Consider the following 22,911-nt stretch of genomic DNA (forward strand, 5'->3'; position numbering starts at 1 on the left):
ATAAACAGATTCAAAAAGATCAATAAAACTAAAAGAGTATCCCAATGATATAAAATATGATATAAAATGATATAAAGCAACACTTTAGTATGATATTCCGAATAGCCGCTGTTCTAATGAGTCTCTTTTTTCTGTTGTTGCTCTGCATTTCATTTATTAATGAGATGTGGCCATACATCATGGTGATTAAACTCTGATGAACGTTCTATCGCTTCAAGTGGAAAGACACGTGTGGGTGTAAAGGCTCGTTTCCCATCTCACCTCAGGAGCGCAAAACTCACCCTGGATCATTTTCTTCATTGTGAGCAATGAAGGCTTGTTCCTGATTGCATCCTCACTGGCCTCTTTCATCCTTTTCTTTTGATGCTGCTCTCTTTTCTTTTTTCTTTCTTTTTTTTTTGTTAAAATGTTGTTAAATTGTTTTTTTCCTTCTGGGTGTAAGTACTGTCTTTGTTGTGCAATTTCTCCTGCTGTTATTTTTTCTCTGTAAAGTAGTTGTGCTGATATACCTAGAGCAAATTAAATTGTGACATGGAAACGTTCTTGCCAGGGGTGATTCTAGGATTTTGATTTTAGGGGGGCTCAGCCCCCAATAAGGGTATGATTAAAAAAATATTATTTGACTATTAGGGTAGGGTGGTATGCTACTCACCTTACTGCAATCCACTATTCCATTGTATTCCCTGTATTTCATATATGGGAGTAGGAGTACTGACTGAGCCATATACAACACTGTAATAAAAAAATAATTATTGGATGTGACCACTAGAAAATAGGGAATGTCGATTTTTTTTTTTTACAATGAAGACCTCCTGATTCATTCACTGTACAAACACACGCACACATGTTGCCAGTGCAAACACAACATTTTACTGTTTGCTTTTCTATGCTCACATACAAACCTCAGATAGGAATTTTTTTCCTTTGACGATACCACTGCTTTTTCTTATAAAATGTACAGGGAAATTGGCAGACAATTAAAACAATGTCAGGGTTCAATGACTGAAATGAATCTTGGGAACACAGTGGTATTGTGTGTGTGAAAGGCTGTCTATGTTCTATTCTCACCTGACTTGTTGCTCATTTGCAGAACTACTCCCGCACAACAAGAAAAAATGTCGTATATCCATCTACAATGAAATATAAATTATTTTAGTTTTTTAGCTTTTTAGCCTTTATAATCAATACGGTTGGATATTCATAAAGTCACCCCATGAAAATTGATGTCATTTTAAGTATTTTAACTAACCAGCTAATATGCATTAAGAATATAGACAAACCATGTATTAATGTAATTTTCTATTGGCAATATGATTAATCTGTTCTATATTTATTTCTATTTATTAAAAATAACAACATGAATTATCAATTTGCCACTTCTATAAATCAAGTACAAATCTATTATAAATAATATAAATCAAGAAAATCAAAAATCCCTTTACTCTACGCTTACTCTAATTTATGTATCATGACACTCCTCCTGATTCATTATTACTTAATACAAAACTATATTTAATAATACAAAACAAAATAACTCCACATTCTCTCTCTGGGCCATCTAGTGCTTTCAGACAATGATGTGTGTCTTTAATCATTTCTGTGCATGGCTGCATAATGTAATGTCAAAATACATAATAATATGTCTGTAATTTTAAAAAGTAAATTAAAATAAATCATGATCGTTCTCTGAATCTAAAGTATGTTTTCATGGGTGTTAATCACTTCATTTTTTAGGAATAAAAAACAACTATCACACAAGGGCTGAAGGTGAACACAGCGAAACGTATTGGTATTGGATGAGAAACCGAGCCGTCCCGTGTGCTCCCAATGCTCCAGTAACATTACATTATGTAAACTGCAATGCATTTATGACAAAGAACTGCACCGATGCAGATGTAATATCATAGCATTAGCAATCTATCGATAAATGCACGCACACACGACACACACCTTGTGCTCTCTGATGTTCGCTCTGCTCGGCGCCCCTGCAGAATGTGCAGATTGAAAAATGCGCTAAATACAAGCACACTCAGATAAGGGGAGGAGCCGAAACTTGACGCAGCTTGCCGCCGTTTCAAATGAGTTTTTTTAAAGGGGACTGAAGCGATCAAAAATGTTTTAATCAAATATTTTTTTAGGGGGGCTGGGCAGAAGTTTAGGGGGGCTGAAGCCCCCCTAAAAAGGGCCTAGTGACGCCCCTGGTTCTAGCGTACTTATCATGGTATAACAGACTCTGAAACTGGGGTAAATGGCGTCCACAGTGATTATAAGAACATAGTTAGTCAGTAGAATATATAGGCTACCTAAATCAAGTTAGACATCATGATGAACAACTTGATTAATCGGTTACGAATGATTCAGCCATAAGGACATTGGCTGCATCTGATATCACATCCTTCCCTACTATATAACGTGGAAAAAAAAAAAAAACAGTACAGTATGTGACAAAAAAGTATGTCCGAATTCACAGTACTAATAAAAGAGTACCTGGATGACCTACTTCTCCCAGCCAGTTTTCAAAGTGCATATGATTTGTGAATGGCAGTAAAGCAATGCTAGTAGTTCTACCAGAAAGACTCAGGAGATAAAACGTACGAAGCATACATTTATTGACAACTCAGCAAGCATAATTATAAATTTCTTTGGCGGAAGGCCCCGTCCATGGTTCGTAATCCGAGGGTAGCAGACCTGCATTTCCTGCCTGAAGACGAAGGCAGGGGCGCAGCCGACCTCCCCTGGAAGGTAAGGACAGGACCATCCTGGTGGTGGTGGGGAGGGTGGAGGTTGTTATCACGTCGGCATCTGTGAACTCAAACATGTGCAAGTACGATCTTTTATACCAAAGTATAAAGACGTGATTGGATAATGAGGAAGTTAATTAGTGACGAAGTAAATTGAGTCTTCCTGGCAGAACTTAGGCTAAAGCTTTCATGTCAAGTGATAATGACAACACAGTAAATGTAGTACTGTATTTCTGGATTACCTTAATACTAAACACATTTATGCTATATAGATACTTATTTAGCAGTCAGAAAGTAATTCTTTACTACTCAAGAGACTATGCAAATTCAGACGCAGCCATTGTTGAAACATTCCCGAATGAACCAGTGTTTTAAAAGAAATCTGTAATAAACGCCTTGCTAATTTTATAGTAATTTATCATAACCTAGTGGATTGACTCTGTAACCTGCAAAAAGAGTCGTAACCGATTTAATGAACAGACACTTTAATGGAAAATATTTTGTCCTAACTAGACATGATCGCAACAACTGATTCTGTTAATCAGTTGAGCTCACTGATTATAAATATAAGCCTATATAGATCAGTAGTTGTGCTCTAAAACAGTCGTAACCACAGAGAATCCTGCTCTAAATAACAGTATACTGAACATCAAATATGTTCTTATTAGCTGTGACATTCTGTCATTTTCTCTTTACTTTTACTCAATGTGAAGTCTCGACAGGAGAGAGTGGATGGACAACATGAACAAAGAAAGAGAAAGAATGATGGACCACCAGAGATAAAACCATACCTGATAAAGTGGACAGAGTGGAAGAGTTACTGATGACTTCATTCCCAGAGAGAGGGCTAGCCAAGAGAGATTTATTGCTGTTCTCTGCATCTCTTCATTTTACATGCTGTCTTCTCTGGATGGGAGTTTAGGTTTTACCGGACTGCCAGCAGTGATTTATGTTGGTATTCATCATAAAGAACAGTCAAAAATATGAGTGTGTGGAGCAAGATAGCCAGGTATAGGTATTTCTGTGGGGACGTGTTCAAAAGAGGCATTCTTGCGTCCATTGAAGTTAATGAGATGACATATATTGGCTCCAATCGACATACACAAGGCTGTGTAAACAGTCATTAGGATTCCCGAGATGAAGGTCTCTGTTCGTCCTTTCGTCTGAATAGGCGATAATTTGCACCATGCACATTACAAGAACTGCTCGTCTTCCGGCAAGTGAAGGGCACCTTTGATCGAGTTTAAAAGAAGAGTTCCCCCAAAAATAAAATTCTGTTATTATTTATTCACCCTCAGGTCATTCCAAACGTATGCTGCTGTTTTTCAGTGCAACACAAAGAGCGAAATTTGGAAGATTATGAAGATACTTCAGCATTGTATAGTTTTGTACATTTTTTCCCAACTATAATAATTTTCTACTTTATTCACTCATCTCTTGATAGTTTAACATACTGAGTCATATTCACTATGGAAGCCAGTTTTTGCCATGGAATTTTAAAAAGTACGTATGACTTTTTATCTCGCAATTCTACCTCGTTTTTAATTTATTTATTTTTTTTATTTTTTGTGCAATTTTGAGTTTTTATCTCACAGTTTGAACCCTTTTTTCTCACAATTCCGAAAAAAAAAAAAAATATGATGCAAACTCAGAATTCGGATTTTCTGCAATTTTGAATTCACATCACACAATTCTGAATTTCTAAGTTTACATCCTACAGTTTTGTTTGTTTGTTAAATTATTTTATATTATTTTATTTCTGCCATGGAATAACAAAAATGTAATTTCTAATGTAATTTACATTTTACAAATCTCTTTTTTCCACATAATTCTGAGTTTATATTTAACCTTCTTTATCACTTGACGAAAACAAGCTTCCATACTAACCACAATCCAGTTTAGCCATTAAATACTGAAATATTTGAAATATACATATTTTTATGTAAATTTATACTCTTAATAGTTTTTGTTTTTGTTCACAAAATTCCGCAATCATCAGAAAAATTACGTTTTATTTAAAAGAGACTTTTGTATACATTTTAGCACATCTTTAGTGAACCAGGTGCCATACAAATAAACAGTGCTTGCAGTGCTGCAATTCGTTTTGGCAATCTGTTCTTTGAACTTTGTTTTTTTCTTGTTGACTCTATTTTTACTGTGCGTGTGTATGTTTTAATGTTGTAGGTACGACTGCAGTGGTTAAGGGGGCTTATAGCCATGGCCTGTTCACCTTGTCAGAACTTATCAGCTTGTTTCTGCTTTGTTATTGCCAGAGGCATGAATTAATTCAACTACAAATGCAGCATGCTTTATGTGTTCTTCTTCTCTACCCTACTTTCCTCTATCAATCGCTCATGCACAGAATACAGCCCACATTTTCCCTTCTCTCTTGATTTGTCATATCTTTCTTGTCCTCTTCTATATTTCTGTCTCTGTGCGGCAGTGAAGAGTACGCTACCTGAATTTCACACACATAAGCTGGTTTATTGGTATGCAGAAGCGGTAGCTGTGATATTAAAGTGGACTCATGCCCTCTCAGTGGTCTGTTTTTACATTGCTGGATTTAAATTGTTATTGTTTCTTCCAAATCTTAAAATTCAGCAGGAGCTCTAGACAAGTCTAGCCATGAGAAATACCTGAGCTGTTCATTAAGATATCAAGGTTTTTCTCGGATATCTTTCTCTCGCAAATAACCTACCTGATTTCTCTCAACTGCTATTTGTACCCAAAAATACACATGAACTAGACGAAATGACTGGCAACATGGGCACTATTTTCTCGAATACATTAGAAGCTATTGCCCCCATCAAATTGAAAAAGATTAGAGAAAAACGTACAGTGCCATGGTATAACAGAAATACTCACTCTCTTAAGAAAGAAACTCGTAGTCTTGAACGCAAATGGAGAAAAACTAACTTGGAAGTTTTTAGAATTGCATGGAAAAACATTATGTCCAGCTATAGACAGGCTCTAAAATCTGCCAGGGCCGAGCATATCCACAAACACATTGCAAATAACCAAAACAATCCAAAGTTTTTATTTAGCACTGTGGCTAAATTAAAAAATAACCAGACGCCACCTGATTCAAATATTACATCAACGTTTAATAGTAATGAATTTCTTCACTGATAAAATAGATACAATACAATAAATACAATAGCGAATGTAGAATGAGTCTAACACTTCAGTTTCATCCATCGCACCCAAAGATAAACTGCAGTGCTTTACAACTATAGGACAGGAAGAGCTAAATAAAATTATCACTGCATCTAAACCAACAACATGTTTATTAGATCCTGTACCCACTAAATTACTGAAAGAGTTGTTACCTGTAGCCGAAGAACCGCTTCTCAATATTAACTCGTCGTTATCTTTAGGTCACATCCCAAAACTATTCAAGCTGGCAGTTATTAAGCCTCTTATTAAGAAACCACAACTAGATCCTAGTGAACTGGCAAATTATAGGCCCATTTCAAATCTTCCATTTATGTCTAAAATTTTAGAAAAATTTGTGTCTGCTCAATTGAGCTCCTTCCTGCTAAAAAATTTACTGTATGAAGAATTTCAGTCAGGTTTCAGGCCCCACCATAGCACAGAAACTGCACTTGTTAAAATTACAAATGACTTGCTTCCTGCGTCAGATCAAGGCTGCACCTCATTGCTAGTTTTACTTGATCTTAGTGCTGTGTTCGACACCATAGATCATGACATACTCATAGATCGATTACAAAACTATACAGGTATTCAAGGGCAGGCATTAAGATGATTTAGATCCTACCTGTCCAAACGCTACCATTTTATTTAAATGGGGAGTCATCTCATTTATCACCAGTAAAATATGGAGTGCCACAAGGATCCGTCCTAGGTCCCCTTCTATTTTCAATATACATATTACCAAGGGGCAACATTATTAGAAAATACGGGATTAGTTTCCACTGTTATGCTGATGATACTCAGCTATATCTCTCAACGAGACCAGATGAAACATCTAAATTATCAAAGCTAACAGTGCGTGTTAAAAATGTAAAAGATTGGATGGCCAATAATTTTCTCCTATTAAATTTGGATAAGACAGAGATATTAATTATTGGACCAAAAACAGCACACAGAATCTAGTAGACTACAGTTTGCAACTAGGCGGATATACTGTTAATTCCTCTACAGTCAAAAATCTGGGTGTTATATTAGAAAGCAACTTGTCTTTTGAAAACACAATAAACCGGAACAGCTGGGGAAGGCCACTGAGAAGGCTTCAGGAAACATCTGGCAGAATACTTGGACAACAGAGGGGGCAGCAAGACCAGGCTGATAGAGAAGGCCACACAAGGCACCATAGAGCAGAGTTCAGAAACTTGTTGACCACTGACTCTGGAGACAGACCAGATGCCAGGCTGGTAGAACCAAGGCAGGACACATGGGGACAGGTCAGGAATTCGAACACAAGACTAGACAGGACAAAGCTCCAAAAAACACAAATAAAACTCAAGACAAGGAAAAACAAACCAATATAAGGTTAAGTAACAAAGTAAGAAAATACAAATTTAACCAACTCCGAATAATCAAACAAAACCAAGACTCAAGGCTAGAAAAACTAAAATATTACAATAAAAGCAAAAGGCAAGAACCAACAAATTACTAAAACAAGGAGCAAGACAAGAACATGGAATTACAAGGACTGGACAAAACAAGGGCACAAGACCAACCAGACAGGGAGACACGGACACATATTCAGACAGAGACAGAGGGGGTGAGAATGACCACGGACCAACAAACACAAAAGGATAAGGTGCTCTATAAATAGGGAGGAAAATACATGAGGGACAGGTGAGCACCAGTGATGCGCGGGTCAATGTGTTAATAACCTGCACCCGACCAACGTTTTCAACTAACCCGCCCTCAACTCGGACCGCAAAAAAAGGAAAATAAAATATTGTACCCGATCCGCATTTTTTAAAAGTAGTAAATGCTCATAGCATCATTGGGCCATAAATGTAGGAACTAGGCAAAAAAAAAAAAAAAAAAAAAAACACCCCCCAAAAAATTCCTTAATATATTGTATTTTTTTGTCAAGAATTATTTAAAAAAATTGTCAATAAGCTCATAATTTGTTCTAAAATAGTCTATCTGGCTATGTCTATTTTGATGTTTCTGTTCAGCAGACAGTGAGGTTCGGGTTTGTTCCTATGAGAGCTCATGAGCAGAGAGCGCAGTTCTCCATATATTACGCCCCGCTCGCTCATTCCGTGGGGTCTCGCTCAACCCAGAATGGTCTGCTGGTTCGAAAATATGCAAGGAGACATTTAATTGTTTAGTAATAAACTGGTGTTTTCTGTGTCGCTGCAAAGATGAAGTTGACGTTGCGGACTCGCCATGAACGCCAGAGAGAAATGCACATTTCATATGGATTACATAATCAGAGAGAAGCCTATTTATTTTGGTTTTAATATTTTCGTTTAAAAGTAGACATTTCAAGCTTTCTGTTACATATAGCCTGTATTTCTCAAATCTGTGAGGCACAAGCTGATTTTCGGCCTCCTCCAGTTCACATGCAATGCAAGTGATCATGCCAGCACCTCATTACATTGTCAGCTATATATTTGCTTCTTATTTATAAAATACGGGCAATTGGTTGATAAAACATTGATCAAAATTAAGATACAATTCATACAAAACGAAAATCTTTTAAAAAGAGTTTTCTTTAAAACAAAGCTTAATGAAGTCGTCAAAATCATGTTTTACCGCATCTTCACCTTTTCTCTTGCTGCCTCCATCTCTACCTGCAGACTGAGCTTGTGCGTCATCTTCGCGACAGTTATTCGCGAAGGTTTAATTGGCATCTTTATTTCAAACGACCCGACCGACCGCGACCCGAATATCATAAGAAATATTTTTGGATGACTCATAACTGCGGGCAACCGCCGGTGACCGCAGGCACCCGCTCATTTTGGATCAACCTGCGCATCACTGGTGAGCACAATTAGACCAACTAGGCTAACAAGAGGGTGTGGTAAAGAGGAAACAAGGAGGAGGGGCTAAAGGAGCACATGGCCGAGAAGATAACCAACAAGGCCATGTGCTGACACAATACACAAGAAACAAAAACATAAAACAAAGTGACAGTGCCAAACCCTGACAGGTAGTCCAAAATGCAGCAGATAGAGTCCTTACCAGGTTAAGAAAATATGATCATATTACCCCAATTTTATTGTCTCTGCACTGGCTACCTATTAAGTTCCGTTTCAGTTACAAATTATCATTACTTACCTATAAGGCCCTAAATGGTTTAGTTCCTGTGTACCTAACTAGCCTTATACCATGTTACAATCCATCACGCTCCCTAAGGTCACAAAACGCGGGACTTTTGGTAGTTCCTAGTATAGCAAAGTCCACTAAAGGAGGTAGAGCTTTTTCACATTTGGCTCCCAAACTCTGGAATAGCCTTCCTGATAATGTTCGGGGTTCAGACACACTCTCTCTATTCAAATGTAGATTAAAAACACATCTCTTTCGCCAAGCATTAGAATAATTTGTCATTCATAAATTGTGACTGCAGTTGCATCTGTTCAAATTCGCATTCTTACTCTTTATCTTTGGTTAAACTAATTAATTTAACTTTGTTAGAACAGCAGCTATGCTAATTATGTCTCTATTTGTCTCTGTGTTTTGCCACAGGATTTACATCCCATGGTAACTAGGATTTACACAAACTTCAATCTGGATCCAGAACACCTGAGAAGAGATGATGCTCACCCCTCAGAGGACCCAAGGTCATGCTAACCCTGAATCAACAACAGAACTAACAAATATTGTGATTGCATCATATAATAATTGCTGTTAATAGTGTTCATTGTCTGGTTGATTACATCTTGTATTCATTTTTCTGAAAATTCCTGTCATATGCGCACAAACTGACAGTCACCACTTATAAGCTACTACTAAATATTGTAGAAACTTAATTTTCTGTAAAGTTGCTAAGATTTGTATTGTAAAAAAGCACTATACAAATAAACTTGAATTAAAACTAGAATTGAATTGATCCAGAAAGAGAAAGAAGGTTTGTGCAAGAGCACTTCAAATCTTAACATCAAGCCCTTGCTTATTCCTCCATAATCCAAACCTCAAAGTTTTAAGTGCTGATTGAATTGATCAATAGCATGCAATGCAACAAATGAAACGGATAGAATAGTATGAATATATCATATAATAAATGAGTGCTAATTTTACAGTAACTACTGATCACTTTTTTTGGTCATAAGTGACTTGCACAAACTTCATAGTGGAAATGAACAGGGTTGCAACCATGAATACATGCATATGTGCAAGTCCTGAATCCACTAAACTATAGATTAATGCAACAAATGAAAAAGATAGGATATTATAAATATTATTATAAAAATTAAAATGTAATTAATTCAGTTTTACTGTTATTATTGATCACTTTACTTGTGCCATAAGTGAACTGCACAAATACAAAGAAAATGAACAGGGATGTAAGTGTGAATCTGTGCAAAATTTCAAGTGTTGCATGTTGAGCTATATCATGCATGCAACAAATGGAAAGGATAGAATATAACAAATATATTGTATAATAAATGAATGCAAATATTACTATAATTATAGATCACTCTTTGTCATAAGTGACTTAATAGTGGGAATCCATGAATCTGTGCAAGTGCTATAGCAGACAATGCATCAAATGAAAAAGACAGAATATTATGAATATATTATATGATACATTCATGCAAATTTTACTGTGTTTATTGATTTTTTTATTATAGATTTTCATATCACATCTGAACCATGTAGAGTATATCACACAAACCTTAGCATTTTGTTTAAAAAGTAATCGAGTTGACGTTTGACTCACTTTGTTTGGGGGCGGCAAAAGATAATTTGAATTGTGTGGAGTGAATTTCAACAGATTGTAGCACATAAACCACAGCAATTCATATTTCTCCTTTACATTGTGCTCATTGTTATGCAGAAAATTACGAAATCATCAAAAAAAAAAAAAAAAACAGCATCTAAAAAAAGTCTAGATGCGTAAGCCGCAAGAATCCAAAAAGTTCCAAGGTGAAAAAAATCCACCTTATGAGCAAATGCAAGATAAAACCCACAGATTTTATGTTTTAGTCACAACACAACCTTCTTCAGTGCCTGTTATTTTGCTATATTATGTTGGTATAACAAAAAAGCATTTTAAGGCAACATTTTCTCGGTTCAAACAGAATGCTTGATTGTTTGTAAAGACACGGGGACTAACTCGCCTCTTAGTTTGGCCCCATTTGGGAAGTTTAGCCTCTTTGGTCTCTTTGATCCGTGGAACCGCTGCTTGGAGTATGCTCGGGACAGTAGCTTTTCCCAGCTGTTCGCCTTTGGTTTTGGTTCTGTGTGTGATTTCCAGGGAAGCTCAAGGCAATGTTTCTCCTTCCACAGCAGGAAACAGAAGTTGTAGCTGAAACTTGCCTCGGGGGATGGTAGATCATCCAGAAAATCCACTGCTGTATTTTGGTCCTTTCCTCTGGACTTTGTGTCGAACTGGTGTCAGACTATCTGTCTTTCCTTTTGAATGCATATTGTACAGCACATTTTTCATGCCCGCTGAGTTTCTCTTTGTGACTCACACTACAGACGAGATGGCTTTGAACTTATTCGAAATGACTAGTGCTGGATCTGGAACAAGCAAACAGACACTCATGAGATTTTTATGACAGCGGGGCATTGGGAATGACAGCACGGCTGTTGAATCAACAGTGAGTGCGACTGATTGACAGCGAACAGGAAGAGTTACTGACAACCTGTTTCAAATGACTGTACTTTTGGATTTGTCTCTCATAACCGGATGTTTGATTGTTAATGTTCATCTTAACTACTGACATCACACTCCCACTGGATGACAATGGCTTGTCACAGTGCATAAACAATGCATCCTATGGCACTGAATTTCCCTTATTTGAAAGAAAAAAATGCCTTTTATCACAACTATCATATGTGTGAGCTCACTGCTCTAAACTGTATATTTAACCCTTGCACTGTGCTGAAAATCTTTTACCTAATTTGGTATATTCCTAGTCAGAAATGCATGGCCCACATTTGAATAATTGCTTGTAAATCATTGTATTTCTGTATTATTGCCAATCATTGTATTGCTGTATTATTGCCAAATTTTGGATACAATCTTTTTGCCAGATTGTTTTCTTTAAGTTATCTGGGGTTTTGTATTTGTTTCTGGAACTGATTGATTGTAGGCCTCATTGATCTAAGCTTATGCAACGCAGTTTTTGAGTTAACATTGACAAAATGGTCCACAAATAAGTTTTGTTTTTTGTTTTGTTTTTGTTTTTTACTCAAAAATGGAGGTGCTTAAGTTTACATCAATGAGGATTTGATCAGTCAGTTCCAAAAAGAAATATAAAACCTGTAACTGAAAGAAAACAAGTTGGTCAAAAGATTGAATCCAATATTTTTTGATAATAATAAATGTATAATATTTTATTTATTTATTTATTCATTCATTCATTCATTCATTCATTTATTTATTTATTTATTTATTTATTTATTTATTTATTTATTTATTTATTTATTTATTTTGACCAGGACAATCACAAGTATACAATATCGGGTTGTTGCAATAATTTAAGTCAGATTGTGAAATGTATTTTGTCTGGCCTAATAATTTAATTATTGTTTGTTTCATATACACTGCTGGAAAAATGACAAGATTTTCTTTCTATTCCGAGGTTATGCATACAAATTTAACTTCAATTAAATAACAGTAGGCTATGTGTGTAAGAGGTTCATCTGGCCATACAGAAGTGAGAAAAACCTAAAACATTTCAGTCTATAAAATATGCAGCATCATTTAAACAAACTACAATAAAAGAACATCAACAAAAACTATGTCAAAAATAAATGCAATGCTGAAAACACCTGCACTGTAAAGTTTAGTACAGATAAAGTTAAGCTTGGATACACAACACTTCAGGAATTCAGATCAGCATGTTTGGTTTGAGTGCAAATATGCTTAATATGTTCAAGGTCTTGCTTTAACAAGTTATTGAATGTAAAAAATATTAAATCTTTTCTGTTTTTCTGCTATTCTGAAGCAATGCAAATCTTTGCAATCAGTTTACAGCCCAAACAGTTTTCTGTTATTGTTGATGTCATTACCTTTCAGAGTTATTCAGTCAGATTTGCTTTTAAACGATTGTACTGCATTTATATTTTGTATCACATTTCTGCAAATCACCTTTACAGAGATACATGAATGTGGCCGGTGTTTCATATTCTCATTTTAATTTTAATGAGCACTCGATGAGACAGATCGAAGCGTACAGAATATATCATTATTTCAAGCCTCATGTTAGTAACACTGATTAGCTCTTTATTTTTGATGATGTTTTGTCTATTGGCCCTATTAAATAAGATTTAATACCTTCTAGGGGTTATTAGACTTTTAAATGGATCCTCAAATGCTTGAGTGTGTTTTATAATGAATAATAAGCCATTATATTTTCTCATTGCTATTTATGTTTATGAGACACCATTAGTCATATGCCCTTGGAAGTTGCATGGTAAAAGCATCACCAAAGTGTTCTTTAGTCGTTGTGTTAGGTAAAGGCTAAATCAAGGTGGATGACACTATGTTTGTTTGCACATCATAATTTTGTTGATGTTTTGTTTTCTGCATTTGTCATTTATTAGGTTTAAGCAAATAAAAAAAGCAACTGATTCTCGAAAAGTGCAGACTAAACTCAATGTCAGCATTCTTAGCATTGTGCGTCCTTTGAAAAACAGCTCATTTTTTAAGCTAAACACATTCACAGACGATGCCGCAGTGACTTTGTAAAGTGCTGTGTTTACAGAGACTTTGTGTGGGGCTGAAGTTAAATAGTTCTTTCAGCAAACATATGACATTTAATTCAGGAGATGTCAAATTCAATATTACACAAATGCGTTAATGAAATCTTGAGCAGGTTGTCAGGGAACTGCTATGCAGATGCTAAGGTTTTCTGGGTCAGTTGCATATAAAATAACCCACCCTCAAATATCTGTCATGTTCTGGTTTCTTGATATGACTCTGGCCAATAAATTAATAAAGCATTCTTAACATAAAATTACAACGTAGACTCATTTAAATACCTTTCGTAGTGTAAATGGAGTTGAGTAAATGCCATTAATCTAATTAAAATAGTTTTTGTTTTTCACTTTAACCAGCTAACAAGGAAACATTCTTTCAAAGTTATGAACAAACGTTCCTACAGTAAGATTAACAGAATGTTTGTTCAAAGTCATCTGGTTGAAAAATGTTCTCCAAACATTAATGTTCATTTGTGAAACTTATTTTCCTTAAATGTTTGAGTTGGATGTTCGTTTAACATTTTTTAAATGTTACTACGTTCAGAGAACTTTCAACAGTAATATTCAACATATAACCAAATAAAAACATTTTTAAAACTTTAAAAACTGACATTTTGTTTGTTCAGAGAATATAAGAAATAACTTTTTTATAACTAAATTGGTACATAAGCAAAGTATTCTTGGAACAAATTGTTGTTAGCTGGATGACTAGCACACACTAAAATGCAATAAGTTTTCATACTTAGCAAAAACAACAACAACAACAACAAAACTTGTCAGTGTGTTGAATTTAGTTTACCTCAATCATGCGATGCTGTGCACAGGCGCCATTCTTCAACACAAAGGTGCACTGCAAATTTCTACTGCATTACAAAACCTCTTCTTTAAATTCTCACATTGCAGAACATTAAACACTAACACATATTCTTCTTTTTAAATATTTAATAAAACATAAAATAACAAAATAAAAATCAACATTTACTTTTGGATCCACCACAGTCTGGTGTTAATTAATGCAACTATGTTAATTATCATAGTTTGATTGAAGGCAAAGGATTTGTCAAAATGTTAGAGAGTCTCATTATATCATTTTAATTAAACAAGCAGCAGACATAATTTTGTTTCGAGGTGTATAATATGCACTTGAAAATGCCTCCCTGCTAGGTTTCATATTCGTCTTTTATCTATGCAGAATTCTTGTGCTTTTATGATGCCAGAGATCTGACTCAAGTGAATTTTAATGGAAATGCAAAAAAGATCTGACAGCCTGTGACAAAATATCTTAAAGCGCCTGCTTTGCTCTTTATTGGTGGCTGGATCATCCATTCTGCCTGATAATCATTCCCTGGCATTGACTAAAACAGTGTGCTGTTCAACTTCAACTTCGCTTTATTGGCATTCTTCCACATACACAGTATACAGAAGAACGAAATGTCATTTCTGACGGACCAAGGTGCAAAGACACTGAAAAAACAAATATACATACGTTTTCATGACAACAGGGACCAGACATAAGAGCACACTAAATATAACGGGCAATAAACATGACAAGCACAATAAATATAACAAAGCAGAAGTGTTAAATGAGGTGCAAATGTGAAATTGTAGGGATGTAAAAATGTTAGAGTTAATTTTAACATAACATTTGTTGGGCAATGTGTGGTCTATACAATACTGTATATGTAAAAGACAAGATCATGGCACTGGTTTCTGTATTTTAAAACAGGAAGATAAATTTTGTCATGACAAAATGATGTCACTTCATGGAAGATGATGTCATTAAGAATTTTTTTTTATTGTTGTTGTTGTTAGTAAAAGTGATTTAATAAAAAAAAACGGCAAGATAAAAAAAAAAAGCTATACTGAGGGCCCAGCAAAAAAATTAAAAAATTAAAAAAATAATAATACAATAATAATAATAATAATAAATCACCTAATACATTAAAATAATAATTAAAAATGATTATTAAAATGTATTAATAAATATATAAAATTACTAACAAAAAAATCCCTCTTATGTTCAATTTGCAATATGATGATAACTCATGCATTCATAAAAATGCGAGTTTAGTATTCTTACCCAACATATTAATACACATGTGATGGGGACTTGAAAATGTCCTAGTAATAATGATGCTGGCTAAGATTTTCCTACTGTTCTGAGGTCAGGATTTAAACTAATAACCGCTGGCACATTACTGAAGGTTCACACTCGTTTGCATTAATTATAGATAATAGAGTGTTATCAGATTACAGGTACAGAAAGAGTGAAGGAATCCTGTACTGCATGTATCTGTGTCAAGAGATATCCAGCCAGAGGAGGAACTCTGTGAGATGTTTCAGCTTGATACATGACAGAAGCATTTCCACTCAAAACTCCCAGTGGATCTCCGCAGCATGTAGAGTTCAGTGAAAGTGTCTTCCTCAGCCTCAGGCCGGTACTGAACTGAATTTAGCTGGAGTGGATGAAGTTGGCTGTGCTCACCTGTGTTCCACCACAGAGCTTCCCTGACAAACACAAGAGCTGCTTTTTGAAGCACAGAGCTTAAAATCTTCAAAGGAGAAAAAAGTTCAAGTGGCAACTTTAAATGCGTCTGTGCCAAGTGTTATGTGCTATTTGGAAACTGAAAGATCAAGTAAACATACCATTAATCCTCATTTAATATAATTTTAATAAGGTGCACTGTGGCTCCTTTAAAATATAATTTTATTAAATTTGTTAAGTTTTGTTAAGTGTACCCATTTCTTTAGATTTTATGAGACCGTATTTGCCTCAATGGATCTAATGGTAATGCAGGTCAGCGCTTCCCAGCTACTGTAGTTTAAAACTAGCTTCTCAAGCCATACACTGCTCATTTAACTGGGTTAGAGAACAGTCAAACTATGCTTTTGTAACGAAGTTAGACACTCTACAAGCTACAGTAATTACAAATCTTCTTGCACTGAAGCTGCTTAAGCGGCCAATATCATTTATTATAATTATATCGGTGAAGGTTTTTGAATGAATGAACCCAAACAGAGTGACGTCATCAAACTTTAACTTTAAATTCATGCTGAATAACTTTAGTTGAACATTTTCTTTTTATGTATTCTAAGAACATTAAATTAAATTAAAATTGTAATTTTTGTTGTTGTTGTTGTTGTTGTTGTTGATGACGTTATCATAATAATTAAAGGTTACAAATATATTTGAAAAGTTTATTTGCAGAAACCGATAACTCAGTTTTTTTCATTTTCAAAAATGGTGTATTTTATTTGTATTGTTTTTTATAGTGTTTTATTGCATTAGTTAGGGGTATTTTTTTACCTAATAAAAACAAAAAACAAATGCAGTTTGATTGAAAAAAAGCTTGATTTTTGAAAATAGTTAAAAACAGAGTTATCTGTTTTTGCAAATGAACTCTTCATTTCTTAGAACACTGTAGTACGTTGTTTTGAGAATGTTGATTTTAGAATGTTTTTCTTTAATGAGAATGTATATAAAACATTAATGAAATTATAAGAATGCTCCATAAACATTACTTTGAGAGAGTTTTATACTAACATTTATATAACTTTTAAAAAGCATCAAGAGAATGTTCCCTGTTAGCTGGGTTAACAGAAACAGTGATCTCTAGTGACTCTGAGAGGATCTGTTTGCAGGCCCATATATAATAAAATACATTATTTTGTAGGTATTTGTAAATATAAACTTCACTAGCTGACCTACAAATATGATTTGTGTGGTTTTATTTTATTCCACACCGTTAATACTGTATATTCTGGCAGCCTTGGTGAAAAATTCCCACCTCAGAGTGTCTTTATGAAAAAAGCATCCATTTTTGATTGAATACTCCATGACCAAAAAACAAATAAATAGCACCTGACACAGGTTTTTGTGTAGTAAAATATTTTATAGAGCTTTTAATGGATTCTGAAATTAAGCATTCACAAAGAATTAAATGACATACTCCTTAAATTCACTTTCTCCAATATCTCTGCCTTAAATATTGTCGTGCATGTATAGTTGTTAGATGAGAAAAGCATTAAGCATGTGGAATAATTGATTTGTTGAAAGGTTTTCATAGTATAAAAGCTGGTGTTTTGACCCTCATTGCTCCAAAATGATGAATCAGTAATCTTGCTACCAGTTCTTACCTGTAATTCCTCTTTCGTCTCTCTCTTTACTGTGTCCTCAGTGTCCCGTCTCCTGCTGTCACTGTCTATCAATCACTGTCTGCTGTGAAGTTCATCCCTTTTCAGGTAGTAAGTATTGGCTTCGAAGGGTACATGAAGCAACAAAAAGCCCCCTCTCCCCCTTCTAAGTTTTTGACACACGAATGATCACCATGAACTATGAATCTGGGAAATCACATCAGAATAAATAGATGCAGTCCTCTCTTTTCCAGCGACAAAAAAACAAACACTCAAAATGATTGACAGCTCTAGAGCGTATCTGATTGGTCAACAATCAGAAACACTCAACTTGTAATTCCATAAGAAAACACTTATGGCTCTTTCAAAGAACAGATAACTGAAAATAGGACATAATGACAACATTTTGATTAGGGGTGATTTTTTTAAATACTTTCCATGGACTATAAATCTGAAATATCAAAGCGAGCAGTAAGTCCATTATTCTTGATTTTAAAAAAGACCATAAATAAGGGCTCCTTGTCAAGTGAATGATGTGCCTCTATACAATTTAAACCAGAGGACCGGAAAAGAAGAGGCTTAGAGTTGGTTGGAAACCGTCTTTGTTGACTAGTGATGTCACGTCCTGTTATCAAAGAGTTCACAGGAACCAGAAACACTTCCTCCGGCTCTTCTTGACCGTTTGGAGGGCCTGTGGAGAGTCCTGCTGCCGCGGAGGAGGAGGAGGAAAGACCAGCTGAGGAGAGCTCTGCTCCCCCGACTCCTGCTGTTCCGGGACCTTCCACGCTCGCGTCACCTGACCCTCCTGAAGCCGGAAGTCATGCTCCACACTGAAAGAGAGAGATGCTTACAGCTATTACTAAAGGCAAAACAATGCATCATACAGTCCAGTTCTTTGAGAATGCACTGAATTAAAGTGGATTATGAACTAATGTTGGCTTTGGATTAGAATGAATGTCTTGAATTTAAGGGCTTTGAAAAGTTCCTAACCCAAGTTTGTACATTAAGGGCCAGCTTTACTTAACAGGGTAAATTAGTCTGAAAGTGCAATTCCATAAAAGCACCAATGGGAGTGAAAAGTTCTGTGGCTGATCTATTGACAGTGCACACATTAAAGGAGACAGATGCAGCCAGATCATTTCCATAATGACCGATACAACCTTCCAAGAGCAGTACACTGCGTTACTAGTGTAAACCATACTGCATGATTCATTTAAAAGCTCTCCTCCCATAAATTTAGCATCTGAAAGGAAAATTCATACTTATGCATATGCAATAAGGTCAGCCACAAAAACGACTGTGTCTATGCCTTTTAAGCTGTAATATTTCACTGCACGTCTGTAGTAAATCCTGACAGTAGATTTTTAACACTAAAAAAAGGGTTTACGCTGGCAGAAGCTGTTTGTGAATCTGACCCTAAGACAGGGGTTCCCAAACTTTTTTGTCAACAGAGACTCTTAGATGTAAAGAACATTGATGTCTTACATGATTTGTAATTTTAAGAGTATACTCACACACACAAACAGAGAGAGAGAGAGAGAGAGAGAGAGAGAGAGAGAGAGCTATAATATATGATTGTGTTTTAATGGAAACAGTTGGGTCACTCTTTACAGGAACCAACTAACATTACAATTTACAACATTGTCCCAAATGTATGTTTAACTCAGAAATAAAAACTAAAAAGCTGCATGTGTGTAAATGCTGCTCTTCACACTGAAATAAGCAGCGCAACAGACTTCATTAATTAAATCACATCCTTTAATTTAATGATCACAATTACATAGATATATCAAGATTTCAGCAATAGTTCAATTAATTATCCAGCCCCGTTTATTATAGTCTTGATGTTATATTTTATTTAATTAATTATTAGCTTTTTTATCAACTCACGAACCCCCATTCGTGTAACCATGCATAAATAGAACACGCATGTAATATTACAGCACAGTTTGACTGATTCTCAGCATATAAAAAGTTTGCATTCTGTAAAACTCATTCTATGGGGTTTCAGAAGTTTGCTTTCATTATATGTAAAAGAAAAGTTTTACGATTCTTTAAAATTTACAGCATGTGGGTATATGATCAAAGAAATGTTGTGTGTGTGTGTGTGTAATAGCCTATTCCTTTAAAAATGTAGGGGGGAAACCATCAACAGAAGACATCAGAATAGCTATAGCCTAAGGAAAAATAAAGGCACATATAAATGCATATGGTGTTGACATTTTGTCTGCAGCTCAGCGCTGACAGCTGGGATTGTTGCTGATGATGCACTGGCCCAGATAGCTGGCAAACGCTGATGTGGACATGAAGCAGCTTTCCCAGAGTACAGCCAATAACACGGCCATAACTCTTCATGCTAAATGTGACTAATGAGATCATTGTTCCTCTTATATATATTTATATGCACTCAATTTATTGCAGAGAGAGAGAGAGTTACCTTCATCGAGTGCTACCTTAGTTCCCATGTCAATGCACTCACACACTTCGCCTACGATACTCCCCAGAGAACGCCCATGTCAGACAGACAGGGAACACTATGTGCTTTCCGTAACAATGGCACTTTAAAACCTCTTCAAAAGATCCCTCTTCCACCCTCTTACCTTGCAGTCAGTCTCTCTGCATCGGCTTAAAGACCAAAGGCCTCATGTAGATGTTGTGTTCACACAAAACAGTCGACTATACACATCAGAATTTGATTTAAAAATGTTTGTGCACTCTTTTTCTTTAGTGACAAACTAGTAAACTGAAAATAATCATTGAAAAAAAATTGTATTTCACTGTAATAACAAATTCTAAGCTTCAAATTAGATTCAAATTAATTGTTTGCTATGTTTACTAGAATTTTCTGAGTGAAAAATGTCAACACCATTTTTTTTCTTTTGTTTTTTTTAAGATATACATTTTTCCCAGTATTTTCAATTTACATTTTTTTTCAGTATATGAATTTGATAAAACACTTGTAAAAATGCTTAAAAAAATCTAACTGCACTGTAAAAAAAAAAAAAACCTTGTGAAGTTGTACATATAGATTATTAAAGTGTTTTAAAAGAAAATGCAATTTATAGTTAATTGTCAAATTTACCAGCATTTTTCAAGTGAAAATTGTTTCAATTTTTTATTTTATTTTATTTTTTGTTATAATTTGAAAACAACCCTAAAAAATCCTGATGGTAATTTTCTTGCAGGATTCCAATATAAGATGAAAACGACAGCACACAAACACACACACACACACACACACACACACACACACACACACACACACACACAAAGGCCTCCTTGGATGTTTTTGATCAATGTTCTGGATGTGCACATGACATTTCATTTTGTAAGATTGCAATAAAACAGAAAACAAAAAGTAGATATTTTGGAACACACCTTTTATCTTTTAAACTAGGATAAAATGTTCCTTTAGGACATCAAAGAAATTAAATATGCAATACATTGTTTAAATACAATGCAAGTAGAGTTATGATAAAGATACAGAAAATTCTAAAGAATGTTTTTTTCATTCTTATTTCATTCTTAAAATATTATTATTTGGTTGGTTCCAAATTATGATACAAATTCCAGCTGTCCTTTTCACATTCCATCAGGGTTTTATTGGTTAGGGACACTTCAAAAAGCACCAAATTCATCTGTCATATTCAAAAAGCAATTCTACAGCTATGGCTGTCGCTGGTTTTACTAATGAAATTGACTGCATGAGTTTGCTTTCATGCACAGGTAGCACTTTCATTTCACCATGTGGATGAAATGAATTTGGTCCTCAATTTTTAAATGAAAGGTGACCTGGGTACCACTCAGTAATGGGATGTTTACAGAAATCCTCAGAGCAAGAGAACGACAGAAACAAGTAAAGCTGAATATACTGTGGTAGAAACTTGATGATTTGCATTAAGCCATATTTTTATGCATTACAATTCTAAAATCCCTAAAATGCTTTCTGCAGTCATTTTCAAAACTTCGTCTTGAGTCTCAGGTGATGTTGCTTCAGCACTTGTGAACAGAAAACACCAATCAGACTGCTTAAAACTCACTGATTAGTACTTGTTGTGATTACCGATAGACTTTAAGACTGATTAAAACACCTGTGATTCAGTATTGTATGCATGAGAACAAAGGACACGTCTGTGACTGGTGAAAAAAAAAAATGTAAATAGAAACATTGGTAGATCTAATCAACACCTAATAATTAATCACAGGAGCTGTAATCATGATTATGTATTTGATGGAATTGTCAAACTCTAACTTCAGTGAATTTAAGGAGATTTATAGAATGTGCAGTTCATCTTTCCTAATTGTGGTAGTGAAATGGTTTATGTTTGTCTGTCATATGCAAATAAATAGCACTTTCGTTTCTATGAATCAGCTAAGTACTTAAATTCATATTGAGAAATTGGGTCCTTTAGCTAAATAAATGTGCAAAACATGTCACAGAGAATCCAATTATTTTAGTTTCTTTCACAGCTGTGCAATGAATTGCAGTATCAGTGTTTTATAACAAGGCCCCAGAAAAATCCCAGATGACAGGTACTATAACATTCTCAGAATGTTCTAGTAAGATTCTCTCAAAGTTATAACCAAGAAACCATAACCAAGAAAAAAAAACAAAAAATCGTAACATTTGGAATGTACGGAGCCCCGCACATGACATGCAGGAAAAAATAGTAGGCTAAATCATGTGCACGATTTACTAATTCGTTCCCTCAATGTACTAAAACGTGCACACTATTACTATTGCGTACCCTCGATTTACTATTTCGTCCACTCGATTTATAAATTGTGCACACAATTTACTAATTCTTTCCCTCGATTTGCTAAATCATGCGTACGATTTATTAAATCGATAGTAATCGTGTGCACGTTTAATTACATTGAGGGAACGAATTAGCAAATTGTGCACACAATTTATTTATTTTTTCTTGCATGTCATGTATGCTCCGTAGGAATGTTCAGAGAACATCATAAATAATGTTTCAGAACTGACACATTCTTCCAGTAACATTATTAGATTGTTGTCCAATGGTATCTGGTCTTTAATAATGTTCTCTTAATATTTATTTATATTTTTTTTTTTCTGAAATATTTTAGTTGGAGAGATGTTCAGTGTACATCAAAAATGACATTTTATAACTTGAGAATGTTAGAAAAAAATATTCTTGGAAGATTTTGT

General features: G+C 35.0%; 1 protein-coding gene across 3 annotated transcripts in view; it reads right to left on the reverse strand.

Moving 5' to 3' along the window:
* Positions 1-17,481: 17,481 nt before the first annotated feature.
* LOC132140620 (mucin-2) overlaps positions 17,482-22,911 on the reverse strand; it is a 118,297-nt gene continuing 112,867 nt past the window's right edge. For all 3 annotated transcript variants that reach the window (XM_059549451.1, XM_059549448.1, XM_059549450.1), the window contains one exon: positions 17,482-18,565. In XM_059549451.1, the coding sequence (XP_059405434.1) occupies positions 18,376-18,565 (190 nt within the window). In that variant the 3' untranslated portion in view covers positions 17,482-18,375. The remainder of the gene's footprint in view (positions 18,566-22,911) is intronic.

The sequence above is a fragment of the Carassius carassius genome, chromosome 5 (genome assembly GCF_963082965.1).
Source record: "Carassius carassius chromosome 5, fCarCar2.1, whole genome shotgun sequence".
NCBI classification, from domain to species: domain Eukaryota; kingdom Metazoa; phylum Chordata; class Actinopteri; order Cypriniformes; family Cyprinidae; genus Carassius; species Carassius carassius.